This window comes from Kryptolebias marmoratus, linkage group LG8, assembly GCF_001649575.2.
Source record: "Kryptolebias marmoratus isolate JLee-2015 linkage group LG8, ASM164957v2, whole genome shotgun sequence".
Taxonomy (NCBI): Eukaryota; Metazoa; Chordata; class Actinopteri; order Cyprinodontiformes; family Rivulidae; genus Kryptolebias; species Kryptolebias marmoratus.
Window position 1 is genome coordinate 4,922,192 of NC_051437.1, and position 10,710 is coordinate 4,932,901.

The 10,710-nt window shown below is 39.1% G+C and overlaps 1 protein-coding gene across 2 annotated transcripts; it reads left to right on the forward strand.

Annotated features, from left to right (window-relative positions):
• Positions 1-839: 839 nt before the first annotated feature.
• Positions 840-9,524, forward strand: ttpal (tocopherol (alpha) transfer protein-like). 2 transcript variants are annotated; one of them, XM_017435900.2, is made up of 6 exons: positions 840-904; positions 1,624-1,880; positions 4,612-4,855; positions 4,981-5,174; positions 5,484-5,594; positions 7,292-9,524. In XM_017435900.2, the coding sequence occupies exons 2-6, from the start codon at positions 1,671-1,673 to the stop codon at positions 7,568-7,570; spliced, it is 1,038 nt and encodes a 345-aa protein (XP_017291389.1). In that variant the 5' UTR covers positions 840-904; positions 1,624-1,670; the 3' UTR covers positions 7,571-9,524. The 2 variants fall into 2 exon arrangements, with proteins under 2 accessions (XP_017291389.1, XP_024866290.1); XM_025010522.2 differs by having other exon boundaries at positions 847-904; positions 1,654-1,880.
• The last annotated feature ends 1,186 nt before the right edge of the window (positions 9,525-10,710 follow it).

The following is a 10,710-nucleotide window of genomic DNA, read 5'->3' on the forward strand; positions in this document are numbered from 1 at the left end:
ACAACCACAGAAGCTGCAACCTGTACCTGTAAGCTGCTTTGGGAGTCCTCCAAGACAGCCAAGCCCTAAATGCTTCCACCTACAGCTTGACAATCTCCATCACTTCTGATATCCACCAGCAGGACCTTCAGTTACCACCGCACCTTCAGGGCACAGCTCCTGAAAGCCACATCTGCATCAGTTTTGTAGTCATGAATAACTACTACCTTTTAAATAATGTTGTGCTTTGCCTAAATTTTGTTTTATGCATTGTCTTAATGCGAGTAATGGTTTATTCTTTCAAACTGTATTTTAAGCTGTTTTTATTTTATGTTGCTAAAGGCACATGCATTGCTAATTAGCCTTGGATACAAATGTAATGGTGTATGAGTGTTAACACTTGTCCCTATACAAATAAACAACAAATAAAATAAAATGACAACAGTTTGAGTGTATTATTTTCAATATCCAATTCCTAAAACTTAAAAATGTCATACCAGAAAGACGTTGAGTCATTTGGTGGACAGAGACGAAGTTTAGCCACACGCAGGTAAATTCCGCCATCTACCGACATACAAGTGGAGCTCCAGTCTCCGTTGATTTAAGAGATGAGAAGTTCAGGTGTAATTGTACCAACACGGAGGTACGACTACACTGTTTCATGCTAGTCATATCTTACCATGCGAGTTAGTTACGATTACCTTTATTAACACAGTGTAATACAGAGTCGCTTTAACAAGAACATTTTTTTAGTGTGGGTGAAATGTCAATGTGGCATGTCAGAGTTGTCTTATTTTCGATGGGCCCTGAAAGCGTCTTTAACGTCAAAACAACCGACGCTGGGCTTCGGTAACGCATCACGTGGTACAGATTGACCAATGAGAAAGCCCCAACTTTCTACCCGGAATAAGGACTTTGTAGACAGGTCGGTTGTGATTTTTTGAGTCTGTAGTTTACGATTTAAAATTCGCTGCTGAAGTTGGTTCTGAGGCTGTTCACTTTTTGCAGCCCGTGTTCATTAAAATCACGTATTATTGGTAAAGCATGCATCAAAAGCAGGTTAAGCTCATTTCGTGCGAGTGTTTAGTTATTAGTCTGACCCAGGTTCTGTCGCATTGGTTCTGTTCTGTCAGGTCGCATAAAGCTCTGACTCATTACTGAAACGCACACAATCTTATCGATGTTATGGCGTTATATAAAACAATCAGCGTTTTCTTGAGCACCCGGAACGTTTTATTGTCATTATTTATGTTTGAGCATAGAGAAAAAATAGTATAAATGATGCAAACTGTTTTGAATCTATCCTTTTAAAATATAGTTTCTAGTTGAATTATTATACTTTACCGGTGTTTAGCTCGTTGGGTTTTCATTGCTGTGCAGGCTTGGATTATATATGTATTTACTGTACAAAATATTATAAAAACAAAAATGTTTTTGTGTACATTAGGCTGTCTTGAGTCCTGCTGCTCTCTTTGGCAAATCTTTAACACATCCTGAAATGGCCTTTACTATGATAATGCAAAATTGTTACCAGTGTTCTTTAACTAAAATATCTTAGCACTCCTTGAAAACTACAGTATTGTCCTTAGCTGATAGTGGCCCCAGATCGAAGCTGATCCAGACAATGTGTTTGTGTCTTCACAGGCTTTTCTTATGTGTTGCTCTTTTTAACAGCTTTTCCCAGTCAGTCCATGGCCGATCAGTATGAGTCTATCAATCTCGGTTGTCCTCCAGCGGGTCGTGCTGCAGCTGCAGGACACTGCTGGTTCCCTGGACCCCCTCCACCCATCTACTCCTGCACCCTGACCCCAGAACTGGAGGCCAAGGCTCGAGAAGAGCTTCAGGAGAAGCCGGAGTGGCGTCTCCGAGATGTCCAAGCACTGAGGGACATGATTCTTAAGGTTTGGAACTGTGTTTCTACATCATTAACGGTATTCAGGTAAAACTTGTCCTGCGTGTAGGGCAACTAAACAGAAACATGCAAACAGTAAGAAAAGTGTTACACTGTTTAATTTTAACATACCTATGATAGTACACAAAATACCAGTACACTGTATATACTGAGAAAAACTAAAAAAAAAGAGAAAATCTAAACAAAAATGATTCATCCATACATCCATTTCCTTTACTTGCCTTCTCCTTTCTGGTTAGGGGGAACTCGGTGCCAATCTCCAGCAGTCATTGTGTGGAAGGTGGGGTACATAAATGATGATTCTAATTGTTTTCTAAGAAAAATAAAAGTTAACATTTCTAAAAGTACAAGTTCTGTGTATTTCGACAGTGATAGTAATTAAAGCATCTTATAAATCTAAACATTTTAGCTTTGGCCCTTTGTTGTATTTATGACACCAGGAGATTGTAGGACTAATGGAAATAAAGAAAAGTTATTTTGTCACAGTGTAATAGCAAGTCATTATAACAGCACAACTACTGATACGTAATTAGTTTTTCAGTGGAGACTATACACTAAAGAAAGCATTTTTATTTTAACATACCTGCATGATAAAAGTTCACAATGCATATAGATAACATTAAATGGTAAATAGACTGTACTTATATAGCACCTTTCTAGCCAACCAGGATACTAAAAGCATTTTACAACACAATCTGTGCCCTCATTCACCCATCCACACACACATTCATACAGTACTCTACTACATGTTTACAAAGCTAAGCTGAATCAATCATTCTAGAGAGTCTATCCAGTCTACTTATACACCTATGGGACACACATGGGAGGCAATGAGGGGTTCAGTGTCTTGCCCGGGGGTAGTTCAACATGTGGCACACTGGTGGAAACAAACCTCTGATTCTCTTGTTAGAGGGTGACTGCTCGAATCCACCCCAGTACTAGGTATAAACAGTATATGAATAAGTTGAAACTAATGAATGGTACAAAAACACATGTATAAAAACAGGGAAATATCTGCCTCTTTATTGAGGCTCCTGGGTGACAAGGTGCCTAAATCCAAAACTCCTCACACTAATAATAAGAGTTTCAGTATCACCACGTCTACTTGGAGGTTTGACATGTTCAACACTGATATAAGACGGAGGACACAGTGTGGTTTATAACCTAAAAATGTTGAACAGCTGGTCATGGTTTCTAAAAGCACTTCTATTTTCTTAAATCCTTTGTTTAAGAGAGCTAGAAGTTTGCCCTCCATAATTCACAGGTTCAACAAACTGAGTCTGGGGCACACGTGTCAAACTCTGTTCCTCTGGTCCGCTCTCCTGCATGTTTTAGATGTGTTCTTGCTGTAAAACACCTGATTTAAATGGATGACTTGTTGACGTGCTTCTAGAGAACTTGATGATTTGGTGAGGAGGTCATTAAACCATTTGAATCAGGTGTGCTGGAGCAAAAAAACCTAAAACTTCTAGGACAAGGGCCCTTGAGGCCTGGAGTTTGACACCCCTGGTTTAGGGGCATTCCTTCATAAATATTGTGTGTAAAAGCATGTACATACATTTTGCTCAGATATCCCTGAAAATATTTATAAGTCTTTTCTTTATGACATCTCACTGTCTTACTGCAGCGAGGCATTTGCCCTTAAATCATACTTTTTCTACATAATGAGATTTATTTGGGAAAAATGTATATTTATTCACAAATTATCCGATTTATGTGGTCACAGATAGTCTCCATTTGTTATGTAATCTTTGAAAATTTTCTCATTGGACAATTTGTTCACATGGCTGTTGTGATATCATTGAAGTTGATTTAAGTTGGCACTTTAGTTTTGTCTGATGAAGAGCTGTGCTTGAAATGTCAAATGGGCTGAAAGTAGAGTCCTGCAGTGTCCAAGCTCTCTTTTCAGTTTTTGCTGATTTCCTGTGTTCTTGATGAGCACCTGCCAGCATTTTGAATGTAGATGTGCATCTTTCTTGTTCCAGTTGTTTATGTTAATATTTAAAAAAAATAGTTTGCTATCTTATGTCTCTGTGAGCAAGAATTATATAACTTTAACCATAAGAAGGAACCAGCCACTATGGAGCACAAGCCAGTGTAAATGGTGAGGGTTGTGTCATGAAAAGCATCTGGCATAAAACACTTTTGCCAAAACAAACATGAGAGCTCATCCAAGCGAGAACGTACCAGATCAATCGAGTCCTAGGTTAACAACTACCGCCACTGGTGCTGTTGACAAACAGGGTGCCGTCGGAAATTATGCTACTGTTAGTCAAAAACCACGAGGAGGGAAATGTGTCAGGACACAGAGGGAGAAGAGGAAAGGCAAGAGTGTAGCACTGAGGGTAGCAACTCCAAACATAGGAACAATGACAGGCAAAAGTAGACAGCTGGCGGACATAATGGAGAGGAGGAAGGTAGATGTAATACAGTATGTGTGCAAGAGACCAAGTTAAAAAGCAGAACCTTTTTAAAGAATCAGTTTTCTGTTGTTTTTTTGTCACATAATCTTTTAAGGCTGTTTTATCTCAAATTTAAGAAATTATTATTATTATTAAAATCATTCAGATCTTTTGAACCAAATTATAAGGAGCCCAAATATTATCTAATAAACTGTGAATATAACTTTGGTCTCTCTTGGTTTTCTGTGTTCAACTTCTTTTCGTATTTTTGGACATTTTATAGCACAGATTTTTTTTTTTTTCCCTCCCTCTCCTTAGGAACATCCCAATCTCAGGACCCGATTGGATGATGCCTTCCTCCTACGCTTCCTGCGGGCCAGGAAGTTTGACTACGACCGTGCCCTGCAGCTGCTGCTCAATTATCACGCGGGTCGAAAGGCCTGGCCAGAAGTGTTCCTGGACCTGAAGCCGTCCACTGTCAAACACGTGCTGGACCTGGGCTTTCTCACAGTCTTACCACGGCCAGACCCCAACGGAAGATACATCCTTTTTCTCCGTCCAGGTTGGTGTCAGCTGCCTTTTTCACATTTCCATAATCCTGGTTTAGTTGCCACATCACTCAGTTTAACCTACACTCAGTGTTTTCTGGAGTCTTACTTATTATGTTAGGTTTTTTTTTTCCCCCAGGAAAATGGAAACCAAATGATTATCCGTTTGTTGACAATGTGAGAGCCATTTATCTGACTCTGGAGAAGCTGATCCAGCCTGAGGAAACGCAGGTGAACGGTATTGTCATCTTAGCTGACTACACGGGTGTGGGAATGTCACAAGCATCCAATCCAGGTCCCTTTCTTGCCAAGAAAGTTGTGAGCATTCTCCAGGTGAGATGTTCAATGATATAAAATGCTGTTTAGAATTTGATTTAAAATCTTCAGATCTGACATTTTTGTTGAAACGAATCATAATACCACAAAACACCGAACATCTCTTATAGTATTGACTCGTATTTTAAATGCAGCTACAAAAGTAAGAAAAAAAATGACTGTAACAAACTTGAAAAATAAAAACTCGTTCAGTTAATTTAAGTCAGGAACCTTCGAGCAGTTCCTTCAGTTGTTTTGTAACTTTGTTTTAAAATATTTACCTACAGATGAGATGTTTCAGCACTGTCATGTTCTTGTTGTGCACAGGATGGCTTTCCGATCAGAATCAAGGCTGTCAACATAATTAATGAGCCCAGGATTTTCAAAGGCATCTTTGCAATAATCAAGCCATTTCTGAAGGAGAAGATGGCAGAGAGGGTAACTGTTGTCCTTCAATTGTCTGACTCTTTTTTTCTTTTTTTTAAACAAAGGCTTAATTTCTACCATCTTACTAATTCTCCCCCTCAGCCCTGCATTCTAAAATTGTCTTTTCTTTAATTTAAATTAATTCAATCCATCAAAGCTTCAGCTTTGATGGATTTTAACATTGTAGTTTTTAGGCTCACTGAATTTAAAACCTGTAAAAACATTTTTTGTAAACACAACAGTGACATAAATATACCCTTTTAAAGTTAATGTAAGTCAATATTTAGTTGATAAGAAGCCACAATGACTTTCATTGTCACTTGGCTGATGTTGTTGCCAACGAATTGTTAATGCCATTCATGAGAGAGTCTTCAAAATGTCATGAGACCTTTGTGTGGGTTCTCAGTTTCTTCAGATGAGTTGCAGAGGCTCGCCGTCTTGCAACATGAATTTTGAAAATGTTTTAAAAATTTGCAGAAATAAAAATCTCAAAATACTCGCAGAGTTGTTGAAGGCATCTTCAGCCCTTCTGTAATTCTAGATCACTGAGGCTGTATTTTTTGTGAATTGCCTCCCTTATTTTTGCTACTGTATGGAAAAACGTATTTGGACTGTGACAACGTATGCACTGTTTGCACTTGCAAAATAAAATGTGCATTGAAGTGTTTGTGGGGAAAAAAACCCTCCTGTAATTCCTCAGCTCTGGTGCAAAAATTCCTTCAGCTTCACATGGTGTTTCTTCCCTGAGCTCTCTGTATGACACCTGTGTTACCATTTGACAGGCGTACCCCCCCCTGAGTCAAACTCCCCACCTGCTGCTGTCCCTGGAGTGGGTCATGCCATCTGAAATAATAAAAAAAAAAATTTGCAAAGTAGTGGCATTTTACTGCAGATGATTGAGCAACAACAGATCTGTGATGCCCTAAGTTGTGTGGGTGTTCACCCGCACCACACTAATTATTAGCCTACATTTTGTTTATGCTTTCCAACTCAATTGGTATTTATGCAGTCAGTGCATAAATACGCAGAAGCCGCAGACTCTCAGCGCAGGTGTATTGAAGTCGATCTGCTTCTTAAACAGAAAGCACAACATACCCTGCTTGTGTTTCTAGACAAAACATAGTTATTTCCGGACCTCAATGTCTGATTTGAACAGAACTGCATTTTTCTGTCTTGAACGACCAAGTCTAACCACGCCAAGCAAAAATAATAATTTAAAAACTGGTCCTTCCTCTTTTCAAAAGTGTACTCCAGTAGATTAGTTTATGGGCTTCTTAAGTGTGTACAAATCAGACCAATGTGTAAATGATGTGAGTGGTGAGCAATGAAATAATGTGCATGACCTAGAATACAGTTCTGCAACCTGTGCACATAAAAAGAGGCTGTGATTTTCAAAGATTGGTTGCCTAAAACATGCCTGATTTCTCACAGTTTTCTTTAATTTTGAGTCACCTGCCAGTCTCTAATAGGTACAGCCCATTGAGATACTGGTTTAGTTTGTATTCCACTAACTTGTTAAGCAAATATCTAGATAAATGAACCTTTTATATTTACTATCTATTTTGTGTAGTATATGGTACTGTGAATGCTTCTTTTTAATTATTATTTTTTTACACTTCTTCAAATGCTTAATTTAGCTACTTATGATACTAAGGCAGCTAATAAGACAGCCAACGTCCCTGATGAGTATTTTCTGTCTCTTTGGACAGTACGTCCTACACGGCTCGGACCTGCGCTCACTGCACCGGAACATCCCACCATCGGTTCTGCCAGTGGAGTACGGCGGCACCACTGGTCGGCTGGACATGAGTGCGTGGTCGAGGCTGCTGCTGGACTGTGAGGAGGAGTTCATAGTGGAGTTCTGCCAGCCGGATCCACTGGAGGGCGTGGTGCTCCCAGACTCCATGCTGTTTGAAGGCGAGCAGGCTGGAGGGAAGGATGACGACACCGTCAGGGGGCTGCGCTCGCAGCTGTACTACTGTTACTGATGCACACAGAGACACTCTCTCAGAGAACATCCGAGACTTTTTACAGGGCAAGATGCCAACATATATGATTTATTTTATTAAGTACGCAGCACTACTCCATGTGGAAAGTCCATTTTCCTTCACACACAGCCCAGCATTAAGTTGATGGTCCAAGGCAGCTCCAGGCTCTCTAAAAAGCCTTCTGACACGAGCCGGTGCATGCTTAGAAATTTATCATCATTGGTGTTTAAATCTTGGGTCATTTATAAAAATCCTACAATTGTGCTCTTTTTGCACTAAGTTAAGGTTTCATTAGGCCAGTCAGAGAAATCAATTGTGTCAGTACTACAAAATGCCATCTGCAGCTAAACACAGAAATAGTGCCTGGGGAACTTGTGAAAACACTAAGCTGGAAGTTACCATCTCACTTTGGCTATAAGAGGCTGCTAATGGATGGAAAATTGTGGCCCCCCCATCTCTCTTATTGGCAGCAGACTCTAAGTGCCAGTACTAAAGTTAGTATCTCACTAGGCTGCGACTGGTGGAGACCAGTTGGCAACTCGAAATCGCAAATAAAGTATGCAGTCACTGTGAAATCTGAGTGTTTGCAACCAAATGACCAGCGAACCATTCGGCTGCTTTTACACAGCCAGTTTTTGAAAATCAAAGCTTATTATCATACGCAAAACTGGAATCTAGGCCTTGCACATTATTTTGTTGCCTATCAGATGGTACCCCCTTCAGCTTCCTTCGAACACATTTTGGCAGCCGCCCCCATGTTTATGAATTAACCTTCTGCAGTACACTTTAGAATAGAAGGTATGCAGATTTAGACAATTTTTTTTCAATAATTACTTTTTCATCTGTATGGTCTTAGGCTTTGGACATTTGCCTTAGGTATTTTCCTGTCAGGAGAGTTCCCACGCTGGTGTCAGTCAGCTCCAGCGCTCTTGAGACAGGTTAGAGACAAAATCGATGTGCAACGACCATTTTGAAAAAAAGGTGTCGCACACATTTTTTTTTTGAACGTGTCCAAAATTCAAGTGATGTGCAGCTTACACGAGGAAACTAAGAATGACTGGCAACATTTAAGAGACTTCCTCACGAATGCTATTTGCTAATTAGTCACCAACATTGCCAACCCAATGAGATACCGGCTTAAAGAGGAGGAATTATTGCAACGAGAAACAACAGATTCTTGGCCACGTTAGCAGCAATTAAAGACAAACAAAAACTTTAAATCAGTCTTTTATTTAAAGTGAAATTTCTAAATTTGAATACTTCCAAATAATAATGAGTTCTAACAGTTTCCTAATAATTCCTAATATTTTTCTTTTGTCAGTGTTATGTTTTCATTAGTTTCCCATCTACATGACTGTGTTGCTCGACGATGTAGCTACAATTTTTTTCTGTGTGCAACCTTAAAAAAAGTTGCCTTTAAGTGTTTAAATTTCATTAGACTTGTGTTCACCAAAACAATACTTGTGTATTATTATCAGTACTGCTCTTACAAAAGTTTTAATGTACATAGTTTCAAATTAGACATAGTTTTGTCTAAGAGAGGAAGTACAGGTTTGGGTGAATGTGTGACTCTGTTTCAGCGCCTTTGTTTAGCTGGCTTGAATCTTAGAGAAATATTTTTCTAAGTTTTGGTTATCTGCCTTATTTATATATGTTTTTTTAACTGTCATTTTTTGCCTGGGTTTAATCATGCAGTCTGAGTTTAAGGCCATCTCCAATTACAAGAGTCACATGACTTTACAGAAATGTGGTTTGCCAAACTATCCGAAGCATTGTACAGAAATGTGCGATAATGTTGTCTTTCTTCTTGCAGCTATCCAAATCTACTTTTTTATTTTTTCATGTTTTTATATTTTTGCTTTTATCCATGTTTGTCACTATAAGCTGTATTGTGTTGCAGGATGTTTATTGTTGCTAGCAGAGACACTAAAGTAAAGCTTAAATACCAAAAGAACTATTTTTATCTTGTTTGTATTGTGGTTGGCAAGGGATGGGGTATGCTGCTGCCTCTGGGGAAAATGTTGGTATTTTAACAATATTATTGCATCTGTTCTGAGCTGAGTTTCCCAAACTGGCTCCTTGGATCCCTAAAGATCTTTTGGGACTTCTTGTCCCTCCAGGTTCAGCTTGACATCACATATTGCAATCCTCAAAGAAATTACAAAACACCCATGATGCTTCATCAGACTCAATGGGCCTCAGTTAGCATTACTAAAGTTTAGGTTCATGTCAGTGCAGTTTGAGCAGTATGGCTTATTAGGAAACATTGTCAGGAAAAGATCTCTGCTCTTATACAGACAAATAAAATACCAGCACAGCTTGGGATTAAAATCTGAGCAAACCACACTTGTGGAACAATGTCATTTGAACGGATGAAACCAAAGTTAGAGATAGCCGTAACATACAACAGCGTATTTGGTAAAAACGCAAACACAACATATCTGCACAGTGATGGAAGGCTGATGATTTGTGCTTTTGTGGCTACAGGACAGTTTGCAGTCAGGGAGTCAACCATCTCTTCCTCTGGAGACCAAAGTATTCTAGAGTCAGCTGTGAGGCCATCTGTCCAGAAGTTGAAACTCGGTCCAGAAAGGGTCATGAGACAGGACAGTAATCCCAAACACAGTAGCAGTCTGCTTCAGAATGGCTGAAAAAATAAAATAAAATCTGAAGCAATGTGGTAAAAAATGAAAAATAAGTGTGCTGAAAATTTCTGTACAATGTGAGAACCTAATAAGGACAATAATAAGAAAAAAAGATGCCTTTCATGACAGATCTTTAACTAAGATCATCTTATATTGAGAAATGATAGAGTTAAAGCCACTTGGGTGAAATCTTGAAAATAACAAATGAATCAGCTACTACCACATTAATCTGAGCTCATCTGTAAAACTGACTGAATTATAGCTATTTTTATGTTGGCTAATGTTGATCAGTTGTGGTGGCCACCTTCAATTGGACTGACTACAAAAGTTAGTCAGTTGTAGATGTACAGTCCTGCTCACCATTATTGGCACCCCTTCATGATTTGCATAGCTGAGTGAATATCTTCATGATCATTCATTGGTTAATTCATGTCACATGTGTGGAGGCAGTCCATCACAAGTGATCTTTATGTGTGATTTGCAACAGGTGAGCCA